At 39.8% G+C, this 24,093-nt stretch overlaps 1 protein-coding gene across 4 annotated transcripts; it reads right to left on the bottom strand.

Moving 5' to 3' along the window:
- Positions 1-1,934: 1,934 nt before the first annotated feature.
- Positions 1,935-21,230, bottom strand: cep85l (centrosomal protein 85L). 4 transcript variants are annotated; one of them, XM_076874310.1, is made up of 13 exons: positions 20,811-21,230; positions 18,898-18,986; positions 18,172-18,807; positions 15,994-16,079; positions 13,894-14,011; positions 13,636-13,803; positions 13,372-13,524; positions 12,280-12,434; positions 10,828-10,945; positions 10,698-10,748; positions 9,790-9,897; positions 6,093-6,270; positions 1,935-3,108 (listed from the first exon to the last, which is right to left on the bottom strand). In XM_076874310.1, the coding sequence occupies exons 1-13, from the start codon at positions 20,854-20,856 to the stop codon at positions 2,942-2,944; spliced, it is 2,073 nt and encodes a 690-aa protein (XP_076730425.1). In that variant the 5' UTR covers positions 20,857-21,230; the 3' UTR covers positions 1,935-2,941. The 4 variants fall into 4 exon arrangements, with proteins under 4 accessions (XP_076730425.1, XP_076730424.1, XP_024656405.2 ...); XM_076874309.1 differs by having other exon boundaries at positions 18,172-18,986; XM_024800637.2 differs by having other exon boundaries at positions 12,280-12,431; positions 18,172-18,986.
- Positions 21,231-24,093: the final 2,863 nt, after the last annotated feature.

Raw genomic sequence — 24,093 nt, 5'->3', positions numbered from 1 at the left:
TGGCTTTTCATCTGCTTTTTTTTGCAGTGTTGGATGGTTCATTCAGAAGGATATTGATTTAGATCATACTTCCAGCTGGTTTTTACACAGGGATAAGTGCATTTTCTGACCCAGTTGTGATGAGATTACTTTGTTTGGGATTATTACTCTTTGCTCCTGCTAAATTGCCTTAATAAACTTTTCACTTTTTATTCTTTCTAATGCAAACAGCTCGTACATGTTACTCTAACCTTTTAAAGTAAGCCTTGGGGCCCAGGCTCCAGGGCCCGTATCCCTAAAGAATCTTTGTGCAAAAAGTGGCTCCTAGCGGCCAAATTCTAAGAAAATTCTCAGAGTCATGACGTTTTCTTAGAATTTCCCCTAAAAGTGACATGACAATCCCAGTTAATATAAAAGCTATTCCTCAAGATTCCTAACGCTTAAAAGGGCTCCTAAGGCGAGATCTGCTAAGAGCAGGGAAGAGGACTTTTAGTGGCTTAGGAGTTCCCCTAAGCAGCTGCACAAAATGGCCAACAGAAGAGGCAGGAGAGATGTCCTGCAAACACTGGATGACAGGGAATTATTGAGACGCTACAGATTGGATCGTGCAGGAATCATGTTTGTGGTGGATCTCCTTAGAGATGCAATTACTTCACCAACTCGACGCCACAACACTATTACACCGGAGACGAAAGTAATCACAACCCTGAGGTATTTGGCATCCGGGAAAATGCAACAATGCAGCAGTGATGACTTGGGTCTGCAATCACAGACATTGCTAAAAGCTGAGCCGTGTTACCCTCGTTAAGACCACACTGGACTTGTAACGTTGTGATTTCTACTTCATTAAGGACAGCCCCTTGAGATAGGCCATCTTGTTTTCAACAGGGTCCATATGGGAGTGAAAGTACAAAATATGTCAGCTAGGATATTAATATGAGCAAATAAGACACAAATCATTATTTGAACAGGGTGTAATGAGTTTAAGTTTTCACATATTTTAGATTCTAATGGCTATAACCCCTACAGCTTACTATTCATTTTCCAGATATTTTCTTGAATGTGAAATATTATTTACAATTACAGTCAGCATAAGATTAGAGTGTATAATTATGTTTATTGATTTGAGGGTACATCCTTTGCTCATTATCACCAAAAGCTCATTTCCATCAAACTTGTAGGTTCAACCAATCACGGCTTTTTAAATGATGACTCATACCTAGCAACGGGGTCAACCACACCTCCTCACTAAGATAGGATTTTCCATCCATTCCTTGCTCAGAGTTCAGTGAAAATGTTCTGGAATCACTTCTAAGCTAAAACTCCTGGCAAGGAATTTTTAGGTTAAGTTAGGAGCTCTCTGAGAGGATTCTCAGAATCTTTAGGGATACGGGCCCAGGCCTCTAAAAACATCCCAGATAACAAGTGCTGCAGGTGTAACAGGTGTGACTGATACAATTTCACCTGCAAGGCTTCTCAGGTTTTTTCGTATCAGGGCAGGCAAGGCCCTGAACACCAAAGCAGCCAGTCTGGGCGAGTCCACTTACCCGCATTGGCTCCGTTGGCACAGGGTGAAACTCACAGATCAGAGATTAGGAGTGAAACAGGCTTCATGTACACAGAAGAAAGCTAATGCTAGGAAACAAACACGTTTGTAAGTTCTTTGTGAAGCCATGGTGATAGATTAATATTTTCATTAAAAAACAAACAAAGAGACACTAAGTGACTTTTCTATTTTCTAGGGCCGTGCTAGTGAAGATCCTCACATGGGCGTCACTGTCTGCTGTGAAAATGGAGATTCATAAAGACCGCACATCGAAACAATCAACAGACAGTTTAATCACACACATACACACACAACAAGCTTGCACATTTGCGTCTTTCCTGCCATAATCTGCCTTATTCACAAGTGCAGTATATATTTCAACAAGATCACTCAGAGAGCACGTACTAAATCTGTTTCATGATGTTTTTATTACATTATAATGATGTAGACCTATTATGGAATCGTTGTGATGTTGTAAGCCATTGTACTGAAAAAAAAAAATAGGAGGTGTGTTGTACAGTTCTCTCCTCATATATACCATATACTGCTCATACGGTCTCATTTGTTTCTTTAGGGTCAACTTTGACCGTAAATGAAGATCAAGGTCAAATGCTTAGCCAGCTTAGGTACTCATGTCCCCAAAGGCCTCGTATGTTGTTGTGAAGTTTGAAAACAATCTTTAAAAATTGTGAGTGACATAAAGTTTTACTGATTTGGACATTTGATGTCACCTTTTTGTTCTTGCTTTCAATCAGCTCGAGCTGTTGGTGTCTATCATCAGATGCTAGACTGCTAACAAACAGACAAACAAATGGAACCGATCACCTACTCAGTGCTTTCAGGGGGACAATAATATTCTTTTCATACTTTAAGTGCAATACAAGAATTACTGTTATATACTTACTTAAATATTGTCCCCTTACTTTATCTCAGTGTGCAGCTTGCTTTATATTTGTATATACTCTCTTTAACACATGTTTATAATAACTCAATTACATTCAGTTCCTTCGTACGATCTCTCTTTATTGACCTGACATCAGAGAGCTCCTGCCATGTATTAAAATACAAGTTGCATCCAGCAGCAGCAACACGATTAGCTGACTGCTGGAGAAACTATACAGATGGGCCTTTGGGATCCCAGTGTCTTTCCAAGCAGCTGTTTTTCCAAATTAGCGGATCCTCAAAACTGATTTTTTAAAAGCTTATTAAACAGTTTAGGAAAACATTAACAAACATTGTCCTTGTTCATTAACATGCTCCACCTGGATACTTTTTGACAGGAAGTTTGGGGTTGTCCCATATATATGTGAGCGTGCTGTCCACTCAGCTCCAAAGGGAGATGTCAGTTACTACACAGCAATCATACAAGTATCATTTTGCATTCTTTCTCTGCGAAGTACAGAATGTGAAAGGAAGTCACTGAGAAATGCAGTCACCCATAAACTGATCGTAGCAGTCTGAGATGCTTTTCCTCAGCGCATCGATGTCTTTCCTCAGCTGGCCAACTTCCAGTAGCTTTAACCTTAACTTGTCTTCCACTGCCACCACTTTGCAGTCACTGTCCTCTGCTGAAAAGGTCAGCGCTGAACAGAGAAAACAAAGGAGAAAATGTTATGAAAAAGTCAAGGACAATATTTAGTGAGCCAGATTATGACTGCATGAAGAAATGTGAAGCAGTGCCTTGAAAAGAAAATGATTAGGGCAGAAGGCACCATACACATGTCTCTCATGCAGTGCAACTGTGCTCTATCGCATTGAGACTGTTGCTACACTCGGGGTATGACTCCATGATTAGGGCATCAGGGCACATGGAAACTTCTTTAAGACACTTATGCTTGACTGGTCACGCCCACAGCTGTGCAGAGTGTTGGGAGTCTGCATCAGTATTACGACTGAGTTGGTTTACAGTATTTAGTCCACCTGCCTGTTTAATGGGAAGCATATGTTGACTTTCTGGCTGTGACCCCTTGCCTGCGTATTGCTCATGGTTTACGTGCTGGGTGGGACCTTGCTGTGTCAAGGCCCTTTTAAATAGGACTCCGCCCAGGCTGTGCTGACCGCTAGCTAGAGTGAATGGCCCAAAATTTGTGATGCACTGGCTGCCTGGCGAGTGAGTTTAGAACAATGTGTTGCTCACGATGTCACGGGTTAAACACTCAGTGCTTTGTAAAACAAAAAAAGAAAACTCAGCTGTAAGTTGGGTGTGATGCTTGCTCGCGGTTCATGAGGTCACATGCTTGATGCAACCTTCCTATGGCGCCTAATGGAAGAGGATGGCGAGTGAGTTCTCTCCAGCCAATGCAGACAGCCTTGCGTGTTGCTCACAGAGCCATGAGTTACACGATTGGTGCTTTCTTCATGTGAGTTGGCTGTGACTCCTACTAACATATTACCAGTGCGAGTTATTGTGCTTGGTAGGTCCCTGCTGCATGCAGACATATAGGAATCATATCATTGTTGGGTTTTCCTCTGTATGTATTATTGTAAGGTCTACCTTACAATATAAAGCACCTTGAGGCGACTGTTGTTGTGATTTGGTGCTTTATAAATAAAACTGAATTGAAATGAATTCAACTGTAAGCTACCTGTGGTCCTTACTGGTGTATTGCTCTGAAGTTTGCCACAGTGAGGTCCCATCCAGTGGCTTCAACAGACAGCTGATGGTCCAGCAAGTGAGAACTTATCTTATTTTATATGTTTAAGCATGTTTATTGTTACATTTCTTCTCTATCGGGGGAAAGGAAAGTTAGAAATGACTATCCACTTTTATGCATAATCATTTCTAACTTTCCTATTAGTCATGTTAACAAATACATTTGTTAGCTGGAATATCTGTGGATTTGGAAATCAGGCACAAAATATTAAACATAGGGACATCATATGTGGATTTACGTCTACTGCAAGAAAACCACTTGTGCAAACAGAAGGTGAAGAAGTTTGATTTCATGATGAGTCAAACACAGCTCTGAGTGGTTTCCACAGATTTATAATCTTTTTGTGGGGTAGGTCAGATGTGAGGAAGACAATCTTTCATAAATAACCTAAAAAGTTCAGAAGGATGATGTTGTAGTCTGGGGCTAGCATCTGTTTATATACGTAAATCTTAAAATCTGTGTGTGGGGAACACTAAGAAAAAAAAAGTTGGGTCACAGCTAGTTTTGTTCATCCAAGTTATAAATAATGATTTTGTGTTTGATAGAAAAAAAAAAGATATTTCAATGCCCTGAGATATGTTGTTGAAGTTCAAAGGTTTCTGATAACACAGGTCTCCAGAAAAAAGAAAAACAGAAAGAAAATCAGCTGCGTAGTACGGAAGAGGATTAAGGCCACTTTTTTTTCTTCGTTTCCAGAATTCTGAGAATCATGAGAAAAAAAAATTCTGAGAAAAAAGTCAGAATTCTGACTTTTTTAAAAGAATTCTGGAAAAGAAGAAAAAAAAAAAGACATACTCACTATCTTCTTAATCCTCTTCCATACTTCCGTAGCATGGGATACTTTTGGTAAATTTTATGTTTTTAGGGTGTTGAATCAAAAAATGATCTCCATCTCCTCATGTTTTGCAAAAAACATTGATGCTTCTCTGAACACGCTTTCGCTCTTAGAATATATATTAAATTCATGTAAGAAATCATTAGTGGATATGTTTTTTTTTAACTCAAATATAGGATACCAGATTTCAGTTTCAAAAGGGAAATTGTATGCTTAATTAAACTTAAAAACATGAGTTTTGCAAGAAAACCTGACGTGATGGAATTTTAAAAACATTTTTCTTGGTTTCAGTGAGTAAAAATCTACAAGAAACAGTCAAAAAACCCTATGCAGATTTTTGGTTGCAAACCTGTGTAATTAATCAGATAATTATAAAATAGTTTTTGCAGCTGTTTATTACCATTTATTTATTTTAAGTTAGTAAACATTAAAGTGAAACCCTTTAACAACCTCACTTTACCTCAGCTGTCAATACGTTAAGTAAGAACCATCCACATGTATTTTACTCTGGAAGAGGCTGTAAAATTTTGAGTCTGATTCAGATCCATGAGTCAGTGAAACTCACTTCTGTCAGATGACACCAACAGTATCACCTCAGTATCGCTAAGCACTGTTTTTGTAGTTGTTAGCTCTTCCTTTCCGGCATTACCAAAGCTTTCTTTGAATTTGAGCTGACATTATTGAACTCTGACAGTTATTGAATAAACTCTTGTGATTTTTAGGACATTAGTGGGTATAATGTTAGCTTATAATCAGCAGCTATTGTCGTTGTTGTTGGCTCCAGACAGCTGACAACTGAAATCTTGGAATGGGATTTAAAATTAAATCAACAGCTCCGAAAATGAGTTTGAGAGCCCTATTCCAGGAATTTTACATGCGCACAAAGAAAACTGCTAACTGATTACTAGGTGACTAAAATAAAAAAATATATATATTTTTTTTTTACAAATGCTACAAATCTTATTTGTATCAAAAAAATCATAAATGTCTGTATTTGTGTTCGCCCTCTAACTACAGTAGGTTACAAGTGATACATAAAGAATAAGTATAAATAAGTATAAAATGTATGCCTACATACATGTCATTCCTAGAAGCAAAGACAGGTTGGGCTCTTTCCCCTGCGCTCTCTGAGCCAAGATGCTGCAGAGACCCTGGAGGTCCAGTAGACAAAGGGACATCTCTTTCAGCAGCTGGTCCACTTCTGGAATTTCCACATGGGCTAAAGAAGACACCAGCAACCCTTCGTCCATCACCTGCTGCTTGTCAGTGAAAAAAAAAAAGAAAAAAGAAATTTTTTTTTAAATATCTTGGAACAACATGTTCCCATGTATCAGAAAACCCACCTCTCAGGGATCACTGCAACTTTCAATCTAGCATGAGTGCTATTTTTTTTTCCTATTTAACATGCACTGACAGCTAGGGATGGGAATTAATGCCAATTTAGCGATTCTGATTTCAATAGCGATTCTCATTGGGTTCTCACTGGCTCACTTTGAAAGTAACCACAATCTTTAAGCAGCATATCAAAGAAATTACATTCATGCAAACTAACTGCATGCTGTGGGATCACAGATTTGTGTATGTTGGAGGCATTTCCCCTGTTTATTGGTCATTACTCAGAAAAGTAATGTGTTACACATATTACACAAAACACTTTTCTTGGAAGTCATGCATTACTTTTAAGAAGTACTGCACTTAATTATTTTTATTACTCCCATAAGAATGTAATTTGTTATACTACTCTTCACATTACTTTTGCATTTCAAACATATTATGCAGACACACATTTTTTCTCTCAGTATTTAGGTATGAACACAAAAGCACAAATGTAATCCAAATAAAATCCAGCACACAGAGACTACAAAGTGAAAGCCACAGTCATGTAGAATATACACGTCTGTTCATGCTTAGATGTACATCATTTAAATGTGAACAGACAAAGACGGAGCCTGCAGCACTGCTCATCGGTGCCTTTTTTACCTATTGAAATTCAGGGTCTCGCTGCTGGTTCAACATGATGGATTATCAGAACAGTTCACTCCACTATAGCTCTCCCCACTTTCCAACTGTTTCCAGACTCTCTCTCAAACCCACACAAAGACTGTTCACCATAGGGGATTCTCCAAGCAAACCTGAGCACAGTGAAAATACAGACTGGCATCTCTCTCACAGGCAAGCTGAAATATTAACTCAAGGGTTGGAGGTGAGTTGCACTAACTTATTCAAGACAATGATCCAGTGAGGATTAAATAACGGCCACTCCCACTGCTCTTGCAACAGTTGTATAAAGATCGAATGGCCAGACACCCCATACTTCCGAAAGACCTCCCACAGAATACTCCAAGGGACATGGTCGAATGTCTTCTCTAAGTCCACAAAAGGCATGTAGACTGGTTGGGCAAACTCCCATTAACCCTCAAGTATCCTTGAAAGGGTAGAGAACTGGTCTAGTGTTCTGCAACCAGGACGAAAACCGTATTGTTCCTCCTGTATTCGACTAACGGATAGACTCTCTTTTTCAGCACCCTGGCATAGACTTTGCTGGGGAGGCTGAAGAGTGTGATCCCCCTATAGTTGGAACAGACCCTCTGGTCCCCCTTCATGATGATGGGAACCACCAGCTGGTCTGCCAATCCAGAGGTACCGCCCCTGACAGCCCTACAACACCCGAGGGGCCCTGCCACCAAGGAATGGTAAATGGACTAGTTCTTATATAGCGCTTTTCTACTCTGAGCACTCAAAGTGTTTTACACAACTTGCCTCATTCGCCCATTCACACCCATTCGTACAAGCTATTTTTTCTATGCTCCAAGAGCTTTCCATATAACATTCACTCGTACTCATACTCCGATGGATGCACTGGAGAGCAACTTGGGGTTAAGTATCGTGCCTAAGGATATTTGACATGCAGATGAGAGTAGAAGGGGATTTAACTACAAACCTTCCGATTAGAAAGTGACCTGCTCAACCACCTGAGCTACAGCAACAAGGAGTTGTTTAACTTCAGTGACCTTACACCAGTGATGGATGAGTCATCCCCCTCGTCCCCAGACTCTGCTTCCTCTACAGAAGATGTCCTAGTGGGATTAAGGAGGTCTTTGAAGAAGAAAGTCTTCCTCCATGTCCTCTCCGAACTCCTCCCACAACTGAATTTTTGCTTCAATTAATGCCCGAGCCACGTTCCACTTGACCTGTCTGTACCTATAGGCTGCCTCTGAAGTCCCACAGGCTAACCAAGCCCAATAGGACTTCTTCACCCTGATGGTTTCCTTCACCTCCGGTCTCCACCATCTGGTTCGGGGGTTACCACCACGACAGGCACCAACCACCTTGCGGCCGCAGCTCAGTGCAGCAGCGTCAGCAATGAGGTCCATTCGAACTCAATGTCCGCAGTCTCCTGTTGACAACCCCACAGGTGGGGGCCTCTGCCAGGCGTTCCCAGCTTACCCTCAATATCCATTTAGGTGCCCCAGGTCTGTCGAACATCCTCTCCCGCCACCTGATACAACTTACTACAAGGTGTTGATCAGTTGACAGCTCAGCACCTTGCTTCACCCGAGTGTCCAGAACATACTTCTGCAGATCTGATGATACAATTACAAAACTGATCTTGTGAACTGCGGCCTAGGGTGTCCTGGTGCCATGAGCACTTATGGACACCCTTATGTTTGAACAAGGTTTTTGTTACTGTGGTTTGCACAGAAGTCCAATAACAAAACACTGCTCGATTTCAGATCTGGCAGGCCGCTTTTTCCAGCCACGGCCGTCCAGGTCTCACTGTCACTGCCCACATGAGTGTTGAAGTCTCCCAGTAATGAGAGAGTCCCCAGGAGCAGCACCCTCAAGCACCCCACCTAGGGACTCAAAGGCAGCCAGGTACTCTGAACTTTTAGGCCATGTTATGGAGTAATGCAAAAGTAATAAAACAAATTCAATTCAATTCAAAATCCTGCTCCTCACATACAAGGTTTTAAATAATCAGGCCCCATCTTATCTTAATAACCTTGTAGTACCATATCACCCTATTAGAGCACTTCGATCTCGCACTGCAGGCCTACTTGTTGTTCCTAGAGTATTTAAAAGTAGAATGGGAAGGAGAGCCTTCAGTTTTCAGGCCCCTCTTCTGTGGAACCAGCTTCCAGTTTGGATTCTGGAGACAGACACTATCTCTACTTTTAAGATTAGGCTTAAAACTTTCCTTTTTACTAAAGCATATAGTTAGGGCTGGACCAGGTGACCCTGATTCCTCCCTTAGTTATGTTTTTCCTTCCCACTGTCGCCAAAGTGCTTGCTCATAGGGGGTAATATGATTGTTGGGTTTTTCTCTGTATCTATGAAGCGCCTTGAGCGCCTTCATAGATACATTGTTGTGATTTGGCGCTATATAAATAAAATTGAATTGAATTGAATAGTGTTTTTACAGGGAGTAATTAAGTAACACACTGCCACACTTTTTAAAACAGTAATGAGAAATATATAATAATGGATTATTACTTTGAGTAACAGCACCACCACTGTTCATATATCATTGATAGTTGGAAAGAACTTAATCTCAAAAATAAAGCTGTTGGTAGAGAATCAAGTTTAATAAGTAAATGATCTGAAGACTAAAATTAAAGTAATTTCAGTAAATGATATGCTTAATTTTCCTCTCATGTGATGATCTGAGTTGTGGCTAAAGGTTTGGGGCAGAGGAGATTCAGCACCTATCAATGACTAACCAAAAATCAATTAGACAGGCAGAAGAATTAAGCTAATACTTCCACCACAGATACCTGAAGGAAGGCTGTACTGGGTGTATTCAGGCTTTTTCCCTTTTCTGGAAGGTAAGAATATTGCTGACGAGAAAGGCCTCTTTTCTTCTGCAGTGTTGTGCTGGTAGACTAGCAAAACAAAGAATGTGACAGATAAGCTTATGTTTTCTACAGAAAAATAATATACAGTCATTGATCGTCTTCTTCTTTCAATGTGTTTAGTCTTTGTCACAGTGGATGGAGCTCCATCTCACTAGATCCAAGAGCCTATGAGGTCTTCTCCTGTCTGATGCCTTCATTCACAACTGCCCAGTATATCCACTATCCATCCACTGTACATGTCCAAATGATTTCAACTTTGCCTCTCTAACCATTTATCACATCCCTCGATTATTAAGTGAATTTCAGGCTGAGAGGTACCATAGCTGATTTTGGCAATAAATCAAAAAGTAAAGACTTGGATCTCAAATTTTATGACTGATGCCTGAGCAGGAAAACTTTCTGTTATGTAATCTCACTTATACTGAAGCTTGGAACTGTTCTCAAATAATATCAGCAGGAAGTTAGCCTGGTATTATTATTATTATTTTCTTTAATGAAAAAAAATTTTTTTTTTCTCAATACAGTTTTCTAAGTTTGCAGATAATGCTTTGGTAGGGTGAGGTCGAGGTCAGTGTCTGTTTTGCAGGATGACCACAACACTGCATCAGCCTTTCACGGCTGAGGATTTAAAAAAAACAAAACACAAATTGTCTTCATTACAAGTTTCTTCAGGCGACATTTTTCAAACAAAGTAGCTCTTTTGCTGAGTGATTTTAATTCATTCTCATGTGTTGCTGATCATCTGTGGTCCTCCTGATTATCAGATGTAAAGAAATACAGCATATACAAGAATTGTACAGTGAGGGTGTAGATTTATAACAACCTACCATGAGTTGTGAGGTCAGTCTCTCAATCTGTTCTCGTTGATGCTTAAACAGCTGGAGGTGATCAGACACAACACGTGAATGGCTTCTTCATGGGTTTTGTGTATGTGCATAAATGTGTTTAGAATGCTACCTTGCTGCTGTGATCTTGCTGCTTAATAAGCTGATGGTTTTCCACTTCAAGCCGCTTCAAGTCTTGCATAGGTAGCCTCACTCCATCATCCAAACACTGCTGCACCTTTTGCTGTAGACTTTACCAGAATAAGACATGAACAAAACAGAGACATGAATGAAATGAAAAGAATATCATAAATAGATCATTTAGTATCACTTGTGTCATCTTTACAGTAAATGAAGATGTGTGTTTACAGTTAATGCACGTGAACTGTGTAGTTAACGACAGGAAATACTTCAGATCTGCCAGTGCGCATGTACCATATGTGATCATAATCTTCTGGAACTGTACCCATAAAAATTACAAATACAGGTGGCTCCAAGTGGTACCGCCCTGACCTTCTAGCAGATTCACCTATGGTATAAATGTGAAAGCCCCAGGCAGTTTTCTGAAAATTTGCCATCTGACCTTTACTTTCAGTTCAAGCTCACTGGGATTTAAACTCTTCTGAAATTTTTACTAGATGCATCACTAGAGGCTGAATGTGAAATTCCTATGTGAGTTCCTTCTTGAGATATGGCATTCCCAAGATTGACTTCTGACCTTGATAGGGTGACAGCGATACACTAACAGCGCTTTACGACTAAGGGGTAAAAATGTGTACCCAATTTCAATTTGGCTCCGTCTTCTACAACATTGTCTTTTGAGCAAATGAAGACTGATTGCACCACGCTTGCTTACATACTTCTAGAATGCTCCTTAGACTATTCACTGTGACTGCTTGGATATATGCTGCAACCTTATTACAAATATTAGTGTAAAACAACAAATATCAACTTCTGTGTCAAAGTGCAGATGAGGACAGACCATTAACCCCCCCATGAAAAGATATTTTTTAAACTATTAAAAAGAACAGGGAATCCAACTTTGGATTCTTTTCTTTTGATCCAAAGTTTTATTTTCAATGCCCCAAAATTCAACAAATCTTTTCTTCAAGTCTAAACCAAAGTGTAAGCTCAAACCCTTGTCTTATTTTATCAAAACTGATCTAATAATGCTCTCTAAAGAAAACTTGTACGTTTAGTAATGCTATTTTGGACATGCCTTGCTCTGTTGAAGAAGCGCTTTAAAGAGGCAAGGAAAATTGAATTTAATAATTGTTTAACTCATTTCAACTGTTGATGACCTAGGCTAAGATATGAATCTTTCCTAAATTAAAGACGAATTTTTTTTGCACTATGGTGATGAATCAGGAGATATCTATCATCCTTTAGACATTCACAAGTACAGCTAATAATAAGACGACATCCAGAGAGCTGTCTAAAAATATCAGCAGTGAGAAAATGACCTTGAAGAACCTATTTTAAATCAGGCACTGTATATTTTCTGATTTTAGTACAGTCCTCACAAATCTGTGAGAAACGACGTACCTTATTTGCACACAAACGTATCATATACACATGAATATACCTATGTACAGATGCAATCAATTCTTTCTCTCTCTTTGCCTGCATCTTCATCTCGATGTCTTTGTCCTTCATCAAAGTACATCCTTCCTCTAGGCTCTTTTTTAGGTGAGACACTATTTTCTCCAGTTTCTTGCATTTCTGCTGTGCCTCCTCCTGCTGAAAATAGAAATATGCACAGTAAGATAGTAGAGCAGTACGAACAAAACCTAATCCTCTCTCTGACTGACTAAATGGGGTCTCACAATTTTAAATCCTGGACCTTAATCTGTTTATACTCTATATAAATAACATACAAATGTCTAAATTATTAAAATATAATTTATTTCTTGATGACATCACTTTATATTGTTTTGGGAAAAGTCTGGAATGGCTTCTAAATATAGTGGAATTGGAATTCCAAGAAATTGTTTAATTTAAATGAGAGCAAACAAAGTATCTAATATCAACAGGCAAATAAAAAATAAAGTCAATGATGAACAAGGTTGAAATGGAAAGACTGTATGAAAATACATTTTTGGTAATTGACCTTCACTTATATTCAAAATCATCCAAGAGTTTTAGTAGATACACCTAGGTTTTAATTTGAAAATCCTAGGTGACATTTTTCTCCAGTTATCGTGTTCAAAAGGTCCACTGCTGGTGGACCATCTTTAGGAGTAGTCTGGGTTACACAAGCAATGTGTACACAATTTTACACATTGCTTGTTCCTTTAAAAGTGATGCAGCACATTAATTGTTTACTGCCCAGAGAAGGTAATGTTGAATAAAAACAGAGCTTAAATGTAGGCTTAGCCTACCTCAACAAATTTTATCTTGTTTTAGGAACATATTTAGACTGTACCCAGTCTAGGGGTCGAGAGCAGAAGAAAAGAGGAGTATATGGTGAAAACAAACAGGATAAAACAAACTCAGGGATTATATTGTAAAACTGTCCTGCAGAAACCCATTTGCACTACGCTCGGAGGACAGAGGAGTCCCTGTCCCATATGAAACGCCACTTGCTTAGAGTTTCCAAGTCTCTAGGATGAAAAATGTCTCTGACTGATCAACCTGACTCACCTCAGGGTGTATGTATGCTCATATATGTGTTTACCCTGTTGGCCTGGACCTGTACTTCATCTAATGTTGGCAGGTCAGAAAGGTATTTCTCCAGTGTCTCTATGCGTTGCTGGTTTTCTTGGTTTTGGTTGTTCTCTCGCTGAAACTTCTTTTTTAGACTACAGATGTAGCGATCCCTCGTTTTTATCTGTGGATGAAGAAAATACATATTCAAACATATGTTTACGTTACTATACTTTCAAGAGTAAAGTACACTTTAAAGAGTAAAAAATGTTATATATATTAATTATTACTGTACCCTTTCCTCCAGTTTTCTGATATCCTCTGAATATTTCTGAGTAATTTGCTTGAAGACTTTGCTGAAATGGATTGTGTCAAGTTCAGCCACAGCTAATTTCTTAACAAGTTCTTCATCACAGGACAACTGATCAGGTGGCTGCTTGCGTGAAGTTCTCATTGTTGAGTCCTTAAAGATGACCAGAACTTGTGCTATAACTTTAATTATAAAAATGTTTTATGTGGTTATTAAATTTGGATATGAATGTTCATTTATTACCTGGATGTTTCGGGTGTGAGAGTCATCAAACAACCTTCTCTGGCTCTTTAAGACCTGATGTATTTTCTGTTCATTATCTCTGATCCGCGCATGTAGTAGCAAGATCTGTAGCTTTTGTCTGAAAGACAGAATTCGTTCCTACTTACAAAGATTCCCACCTGTATTGTTTTTTCCATATGCAATAAATAAATGACTAAAATAAAGTTTATTCGAGAACTGACAGGGTGAACAATTTGGATCTGCAAAAGATACCCAAACATGCCAGATGAAGAGTGAAAGTAGTGACAAAGAGAAGCACCAATGTTTGGAACACTTCAGTGTACCATAGTATTGTTGTGTGTTTTTAGGATTTTTCGCAAGCCTTTTTATACTTCAAAGGAACAAGACTTTTCCAATAAAAAATAAAAAACAACATCAAAGTTGTACATGTAAAAGGTTAGAATTTTGCTTTTGTAACCTTCAGGATGTCTGTGAAGGTTCTCAGTCATCCAGGTCATCGTAGTCAAAGGAGCTTGTAAAGAAAAGCGTCTGGACTTCTTTAAGTTGCTTGAAGACGTTTCACCTCTCATCCAAGAAGCTTCTTCAGTTCTAAGGTCAAATGGTGGGGAGTCCTTGACCTTAGAACTGAAGAAGCTTCTCGGATGAGAGGTGAAACGTCTTCAAGCAACTTAAAGAAGTCCAGACGCTTTTCTTTGCAAGCTCCTTTGACTACCTTCAGGATGCACTGGTGTGGTTTGTAGTCAAATCTCAAACAGCAGGCACAGGAATCACAATATCCACATCTAAGGCCATGATTCTCTGCCACAAAGCGGTAGTTGTAGCTGGTGTTTTTATTTGTTGTTCTTCTCTTATCAAATACACAACTCCTTATTTGCTACCACCATCTTCACTTTTTACTTAAAACTCTGTAAACTAACACAAGTTTTATATTTCCAATGCTAATGGAGTGAAAGCAGGAAAACAAAACAAGTCAAATCAACAAGTGTAAGCCTGGGTGAATAACAATATACACAGTTGCAACTGATCGCAGCTTGTTCCACAATAACTTTCACATATTTAGTTTGAGATAAGTATAGGTATTGGTGGACTGTTCTTATATTTTTCAAAGAGTACACTGAGTACAGGCTGTGGGTCTTTTCTTGGCAGCTTTAAGGGCTCAGGTATGGACAGCTTGCTGCACTTAACCTAGCTGCAACTCTGATTTTTGGCTAACTTCCCTTTTCAGTGCCTTGAGTTTGGCCTCTAGTGTCCTTCTACATGGAGGCTAGTGCTCCTTGAGGCTGTTCACCTTACAGCCAAGCATCACTGCTGCCGTCGTGTAGATCAGATGATTAGATTCAGTGATGGTTGCACTAGGGATTATCAGTAATGCTGCATTCACATCTTCGAGTACACCTTCAGAGGGTACAATCGCTTCTTCCGAATGTTGGAACACTGAGCGAAATGACGAAACTGACAACGAAACACTGAGTTGTTTCGTTGTCAGTCTGGATGTTGGGTATCAACGATCCCATAGATTCCACATCCTCTTCATGTAACCTCCTCCGCCGGGGTTATTTGCATAGTATAATTCCAACAGCTCCCTGTTTTCATCCCTTGTTGACTTATGCCTCTGTCAGTGCGCCACAGGGTGGCTGTGGCTACAATGTAGCTTGCCATCACCAGTGTGTGAATGTGTGTGTGAATGGGTGGATGACTGGATGTGTGAAGCGTTTTGGGGTCCTTAGGGACTAGTAAAGCGCTATATAAATATAGGCCATTTACAATTTATGCCTTCTTGTTCTAGTAGCCCACTTCTCATCAGTGTGTCCTGGTTCCTCAACACCTCATGCCAACCTTGGTTATCTAGACAACGTTCGAGCTGGTATGGCTTCAATTATCTCTTTCTTGCTCATATCCCTATCCAAGGTAGGCATGAGGGGATCTGGTCTGGGGATCCTTACTGGAGACAGACGCTCTGGTCGGGAGTCAGACCCCCAACCTGAAAGTGGGTAGTGTTACCCCTACTCTAAATGTATATATGCATGCATCTGCATGCAAACACACACACACACACCCATATAGGGCAACTAAAATATCTGTCTGTTTGGCTTTCAGTACCTATTTATCTGTTGCTCTCTTTGTCTCAGTAGATCCTCTTTTACCTTAACCAGATTGTTGACAGGCAGGGAGGTCCCTCTCAGCATCTGGTAACACACAAATATAGAGAAGACAAAATCTAATTTATGCACACAGCGAAATCATGACATAATGTAAAAGCCTTAGTTGAAGTCAGTTATAATCATGTAGTAGAGAAAGTTTTCACAGGACTGCCCAGTGAAAAACTAAGTACACCTCATGATTCAGCAGCATGTAGTTCTCTTAGGGTCCTGACAGAGCATTTCAGTTCCGTTAAGGTCCAGACTTGAACTGGGTCATTGCAACATCTTTATTATTTTTTGTGCATTCTTGTGTAGATTTGCTTTTCCCTGTTGGACAGATGCCGTTATATTTACAGTGATGTGAAAAAAATACACTTTTCCTGATTTCCTAACTTCTGTATGTTTGTCACACTTAAATGTTTCAGATCATCAAACAAATTTAAATATTAGACAAAGACAAAACAAATAAGCACAAAATGCAGTTTCTAAATGAAGAAGTTTATTATTAATGGGGGAAAAAATCTAAACCTACATGGCCCTGTGTGAAAGAGTGACACCACCCCTAAACTAACCCTAACTTGTTGGGCCACTATTAGCAGCAACAACTGCAATCAAGCCTTTTTCGATAACTGGCAATGAGTCTTTTACAGCGCTGTGGAGGAATTTTTGCCCACTCATCTTTGCAGGAATTCATTCACAATGAAGGGTTATTGAACATGAATCGCCTATTTAAGCTCATGCCACAGCATCTCAGTCAGACTTTGACTTCATTTTGGGGGTTTTTAAGCCATTCAGAAGTGGGCTTGCTGATGTGTTTTCTATCATTGTCCTGCTACAGAACCCAAATACCCAAATACGCCTGAGGTCACAAACAGATGGCCGGACATTCTGCTTCGGGATGTTTTGGCAGTCCATATTGTCCAAAACAACCCCACCATCACACTACCACCGCCATATTTCACTGTTAGATCCAAGATAGCGCCGATGTTTGTGGCTCGCCATCTACCTGTCTTACCTGTTCTGTTTTTCGTCTTATTGATAATGTTAACTTTGCTCCAGTTTGTTCTGTGTGTGTTTGTTCTAGTTTTTACCCTTTTGCTATGTAAAGCACTTTGGTCAACCTCTGTTGTTTTTAAAAGTGCTTATAAATAAATTGAATGATTGATTGATACTGTTGGTATGATGTTACTTTTCTGAAATACTATGTTACTTTTACGCCCGATGTAATGGGACACAAACCTTCCAAAAAAATAGACAATCAGAAAGGGGACAAACACTTTTTCACACCACTGTAACTCTAGAATACTATAATACAATGATTGCAAGATGTCCAGTGCCTGCAAAAATAATTACTGGTATGAGGTGTTTGTGCTGACTGTGGTTTTTGAGTTTGGTTTTTGTCAAACATGGTGAATTTTATATCCAATCATCTGAATTTAATTTGGTATTATTTTATGCCAGTTCATAACAGTCATTTCAAAACAGCTTGTTGTACTGTACGGTAAAACAAAAACTTTAAAACACTGGAGACTGTGTGATTGCCCCAGCAGTCTCACAATGTGTTACCAAGGTTACAGTTACAGGGAGTTACAGGGAGGACAAATATCTATTGGGTCATTGGTGACCAATCTAGGTTTTAGGTTAGCAGCAGGGTTTGGGTTGACTTAACAAGCAAACCGTTTTCATATAGCCAAAAACCTAATAACAAAATGTATGAGATTCATCTGAAATGTAACACATTGTAATTTGTGAACTATTGCTAATTGCATCTAAAACAACACCCAACCTTATCTCTAAATAGAGAGCTACATGTTATGATGTTAACAGGGAGAAGTTCATTGCCCCCAACCTAAGACCTCTGTCAAAACCAGACTCAGGGAGGGGTAGCCAACAGCAGCTGCTTGGTGAGATTAAAGACAAGACATATTTGAAAGCCATAGAAAGACAGTGATCAAACCACAAGTAACTACCTCTCAGAATAATAGGTTTGATGTGTCCTAAATCATCCTTTCTCAATCTATGAGCATATTTACCTACACAGGATCAAGTCGTGGTCTTTTTATTTCCATACTTTTTCACTTTCCTCGTTTCTATGTTTATTTTCACTTTTATATGATAGCTGTAAAACCCCACTCACCTGTTTAAGCCCTGGATCACATTGATGTCGCTGTTGCCATAGTGACTGCTCATCTCCACCGCAGCCCTCTGTTCCAGTATCACTGTTATGACCAAGTTCACCTCCACACTTTCCTTTGAGCCTGTGCTCCATGTGCTCAGTCAGCCACATCTGGGTGCGTGCTTCAAGTTGAACTGGGGACGTTCTATTAGTCTGATGACCCAGTGGAGAGTCCATTTGGTTGTATGAGATGGGTTGATAAATACTGTAGTCCATGTATTGTTTCACTGGTGAAGACAGAGGTGAGAAAAGGGACATATCTGCCTCCAAACCAGTGGATAGCCTGCAATTGTTGTACTGGTAACCTGTGCTGGCACCTGGCGAGTGCTGGAGTAAGCTACTGCAGGCTGTGGGAGAAAGTAGCGGTAAATATAAGTCGACATCGGAAACTTGAGGTACCCTTCTATGCCTATGCTGTAGAACTCTATCTAGGGATCCTTGTGCATTTGGGTTGTACTGATATCCTGCTGTGCTAGTATTGCACGTATCAGTTCCTAATGATAAGTTGGAAAGCGAGGAGCACCTCCGGATAGACTGATGGTCCTTTGTGTCTAGACAACTTTGTGGGTCCAGATGAGATGTGGCTGGCACATGCTGCTGAGAAGACCAGTACGAGTAATTTGTGCTGTGGCTTGAAGCTGGCATTTTAAAAGTGGTTTTATGTGAGGATGAAACAAATGGCCTTACATGGACAGTAGGAATGCCATTATCCTGGCCCAAGTGCTGCTGCAAGAGTGGCTGGGAATACAGATGGGTGGTACTGGAACTGGAGTCATCTAGGGAAAGATATAAAAGGTTAAAGAAAAAATATGGGAAGGATCAAATAACAACACCAACCTATATTTATTGAGAACTGTAAAAAAAAAAAAATCCCTTCAAGAAAGGGTTTTAGCATAAAAAAAAAAAGAAAAAAGGTACTGTATCCATTTACATAAAGACCGCAGTGACAAGATTGTGTATAATGCATGGATGGCTGTAGCTCAGGAGGTAGAACAGATCATCTACTGATCAGAAGGCTAGTGATTCAATCTATGGCTCCCCCAGTCTGCACGCCACTTGGGCAAGATACTAACCCCAAGTTGCTCTCCATTGCATCCATCGGAGTATAAATGTGTGTGAATGTTAGTTAGGAAGCACTGAAAAGCACTGAAGACAGTGAATGTGGTATGTTGTATAGAGCGCTTTGAGTGCTCCGGGGAGAGTAGTAGCTATATAAGAATCATTACCATTTACCATATATGCTCCTTGGGAAATCTATCTTGTAACTTACGACGCAACCCAAAACTCCTTTTAACCCTACGCCATAATCTTCCAGGGTTTTCAGAGACTTAAGCGCGTGTGCTAAAAGAGTAAGACATTTTCCACCTTTGTCAACTTCTTTGAGATGCCAAATGAAGACTGAACTCAGAGCTGACCTGGAAACTTCAGTGCTGAGATGTCCAAAAATATCCAAACACACCACAGCTGTGCACAGAGCACAGCACAGCTCCACTGTCCTTTCTCAGATTCATCCATAATCAAGATATTTGCTATGAACTTGTCATGGGCCAAGACCACCAAATTCCTCTTTCTTTTTTGTAACATGGTGAGATGACAGGACCTATCACACAGCATTAACTTTCCCTTTGTGAGCTGCTGGAAGCTGGGGTGGAAAGAGAATAAGCTTTACTAAAATCGCTGTGATTACATCAGAATATGAATCTGTTGAGTGCACAGTTGAAAGCTCGGCGGGGCTTTGTGTCGGGGTCCTCCAGTAGGCTCTGTGCAGCAGACAGGCTGACAGAGAGAAACACTTCTCTACCAGACTAAATCTGTAAGAACAGCAGTGGAAGTGTCTCCCACTGATTGTACAAATATAGATATATTTTTACTTGTTATTTATCTCACGAGTCGCTGTGATTTGGACGACAGAGATATGCTGCTTCAGTTTGCTCTGCCCTGCCTACTGAGTAACCCGACTCCGGCTTATTTTCATACTAACATTGGTCGGGTGTTTAGCTGGGGGGCGGGATCTCTGCCGAGTGCTGCGTGAGCGTGGGCACAAACAGAGCGAACCAGAGGCGAAATAGTCTCATTTGTGCCTTTTCCAGTGGATTCTTCAGCTACTGTAGTAAATCCTGTCCATATTCAGTTTGTGGGTAATCTTAATTTTCTTTCACAACTTCTAAAAGTTTGACTCTTGGCCCAGAGTAGAGCCCCGATGTGATGTATATTATATTTATCTGATACCTTAAGAACTCTTTGTTTTCACAATATGACTAAATTATGTACAGTAATAACGCTTGTTATTCAGGCTACTTCAAAAATTTACCATGAGAATTGTTTAATATAACGGTCATTTAACGATAAACTATAAAGCGTGTTTACATGTATTTTACAACATACGATCAAATATTTGAAGAATATTACTAAATGGACTATGCTGTGGCATCAGATGTCTGTGCTAAAAAATAAAAGCCACGGATGACTTCTAGCTCGGTAACAACGGAACCAACGTGCCGTATACTCGATATGTTAAAGGATTTAACAAGGACACAGCACTGCAGATGAAACGGAACCAGCTCCTTACTTGGCTATCATGTATTTCCAAAGCTCCTTACCTGTTTTATTAGATTCCATCTTTAAATTAGAAATGATTGGATCCATCTTCAAAATCACTTCTGCATCGCATTTTTTAAAAAAAGGTCTTTTTATATCAGAGTAGGGAAAATCACGTTAAGCTCACTAAGATGACAAAGGAGAATAAAAGCAAGACGTTCAAGACGCGACAGTCTCCAGCAGCAAAGCTGTCATATATGCATACTTCCAGTAAACGAGGCCGTTCTGGGTTAACCATGAGTGGAAGTGCACCCAGTAATCTCTTCCTCCGACACCCGCATGCGCCTCATAGTAATTCTTCGGCTGGGCTGAAACCGTTCCTGGCACAGTAACGAAATTATTCAACAAAAATGTGCAAATAACGTGAGAAGTCTCGTGCTTTCAGTCAGCCTACAAATTGCTAGGGTGACAAACCGCGGTCAAATTTCTTGCGCTTCTACAGTCACCTTTACGGCAGCGCCTGTTCTCTTTAATTCCCGATCGCATGTATGACAAGCCATTAGTGCCAAATATCGCCCCTTTTCTAACCCGTGGTTTTCTGCCACCCGGATGGCGCCTTGAACGCACCATCCGAGTGGCCAATAAACACGATTTTGATTATGAGGTATTTCCCTCTGGACTGGATGGCACACACGAGTAAATTAAGTAGAAAAATGTCATGTTTAAAGCCTCTTTAAAAATTGTTTTTTGGAAACCACAAGAAGAGAAATATGTTGCATTCCCTTATGTCATTTTACATCTTCACTGTCAGTAGACAATTGTGAACATATTTTGATCTGGCTTTTTTTCCTTAACTCAATAGACCTGGCACACATTCTACAAAGACAACTCTCTTCCTCTGCTTCAAGCTCTTTGCTTGTAGCTTGAACCTATTTGCTGGAACGTTGAGGACAATATAATTGCACAGCAAAGCAAGACACGGGTAGGCAAAATTCTTCATGTTTCTCGTGCACGGGAGAGACCGGACAGACGCCGTTCCTTCGCTTGCAGTATATCATATTCATAAGTTTAAAATGTGTCTTAAACTTAAAAAAAAATCTGCTTTTTATTCTGAATTATGCGTTGGTTTTAAATTCACTTTATGCTTGTTTATATTTAGTGGTCTTAGTGAATATAATTTGTGATGTGTGGGATCGCTACTTTTTAAATTATAACTTAATGAATCATCGGTTGTTGTCTAATGCTGTGGTTTCTTTGTATTTGTAGAATGCCGTTGTGTGTGGCATAAGATCTGCCTCCAGACATCTTCAGAAGACTGGGATATGTCCGACGTAAGTGTACAGTGAAATTCAACCTGGAAAGACTCAGATACGGAGAAAGAATTAGACATGCTTTATTGAACATTAAATATTTGGCGGTCAGACCCCGGCGGGAAAACTGTTGATAAAAGCATTGCTGATTGAAGTAGGAGGTCTTCCCCCGGGGTCTGGACACTGGTGGTGGTATGGAGGCAGGGGGCAAGCATGGGGGTGCAGGGGTGGTGGAGGGATGCGAAAACGCTGAGAGGCCGAGCTATGGGTGAAAGAGCTTAAATGCCCGGAAGCTGAATGGAGGCGTAGGTGCGAGGGAGCTCCGGATTGGCTGCGCCGGAGTGAGCAGCTGAAGGGAGTTGAGATGATGATGATGATGGAGACGATGTGCAGGTGTGTCTCCCAGGTTGAATTTACGCAGGCTTCATTATAATATAGTTAATATTGACGTAGATGCAGTTCGTGAAGATTGCCACATGTTGCTTGCTCTTCCTTTTTCTTTCATCACAAAATTATAAGGATAATCAGTTTTGTAAGTGTTGTCTCAGATAGAGAATTGAAAGCAGAGAGATTTTGGACTGGATAGAGTGTAGAAGTTATGTGAGAGAGGCCAGAAATAAATAAACACATTGTAAAAATATTACTTAGATTTTATTATAATCCTTTGTAAAAAAACAAAACAAAAAAAAAAACAAAACAGTTTCATACAATCTAGTCTCAAAGGTTTTACAAATTTTGATCTGTGGGGGTCATTGTGGGAGGGGCTCTGGGACCAGGTTAGGGCTGGTGTCTTAGTTTTTTTGTTTTGTGTTTGTTTTTTTTGTTAATGTCATTGTTCAAAAAATATAAATTGGATATTAGAAATGGGACAAATATCAAAAAAGTACTGAATCGATCACAGATTGCAAATTGATCAAGCAGAATCAAAATACTTGCACAAAATACATATCTACTGCACATTTTCTTCTTTAAATCGGGAGGTATTTCTTAGTACTTTTAAGACATCTAGAGACTTTGGTTTACGTCCCGAGCTCTGTGACGTGAACAATTTAGCATTTATCCTTCCCATGTTTATTTCTGTTATTTAATCTATGCTGTATTTACGAACAGGGTGATGTCTCATCTGATGAAGAATACATCCCAAATTCTGCATCAGATTCAGAAAGCTCAGGAACAGAGTTGTCTATTGAGTTACCTGGACCATCAAAAAACTCCCATGCTGCTAGCATGCCTGATTTATGCGTTACTTTTGCTGAAAAAGAACAGACCATGGATGTTAAGAACAACTTTGAGCACATTTTGAATGATCTTGAAACTACTGATGATCTTCATCCCGACCAAGAACCAGACAGCTCAGAGTCATGCCAGCAGAAAACAAAAGATGCATGTAGCGAAAAGAGTACTGTGGATATTAGCCAAAATGAATCCCCAACCAAGTCAACAAAATTAATCAAAAGCACAGTCAATTTTTGTTTTGTGTGTGGAAAACCTCAAACAAAATTTGCACGTCATCTGGAGACGCATGTAAATGAAAATGCTGAAGTCGCCCAGGTGCTTCAGTTACCCAAATCATCAAAGGACAGAAAAGTTCATCTTGAAAGGTTACGAAACCTTGGTAACTTCAAGCACAACTCTGCTGTTAAAACCACAGGATCAGGTTGTCTTAAAGTGAAAAGGATCTCAAAAAAGAGCAGCAGCAGCGCTGAGACATACGAGTACTGCTTATACTGTAAGGGTATGATATCCAGAAAAGAAGTTTCTCGGCATATGAAAAGATGTGCTTTAAGAGATAGAGTCTTTGGTATAGCATCTACTCAATCCACAATGTCTCAGCCAATTTCAAGTGAACTCTACTCAGTACTGGGCAAGATGCACAAGGATGATGTGTCTAGTGCAATAAGGAATGATCATTATATTATGCAGTTGGCTCAGTCTCTTTTTAATAAGCATGGAAGTGACAGATCAAAGCATGAGTATATAAGACAGAAAGTAAGGGAACTTGGGAGATTACTTGTGACTTTGCCTCACACAACAA

The sequence above is a fragment of the Maylandia zebra genome, linkage group LG15, assembly GCF_041146795.1.
Source record: "Maylandia zebra isolate NMK-2024a linkage group LG15, Mzebra_GT3a, whole genome shotgun sequence".
NCBI lineage: Eukaryota > Metazoa > Chordata > Actinopteri > Cichliformes > Cichlidae > Maylandia > Maylandia zebra.
This window is presented reverse-complemented; position numbering and strand designations above follow the sequence as displayed.

Coding starts and splice junctions, on each gene's coding strand:
- cep85l (XM_076874309.1), bottom strand. CDS start 20,856: ATGGATCCAATCATTTCTAATTTAAAGATGGAATCTAATAAAACAG. Junction 13,804..13,893: donor CTCACACCCGAAACATCCAG/GTAATAAATGAA, acceptor GTCATCTTTAAG/GACTCAACAATGAGAACTTC. Junction 9,898..10,697: donor GACTGACCTCACAACTCATG/GTAGGTTGTTAT, acceptor TTGTTTTGCTAG/TCTACCAGCACAACACTGCA.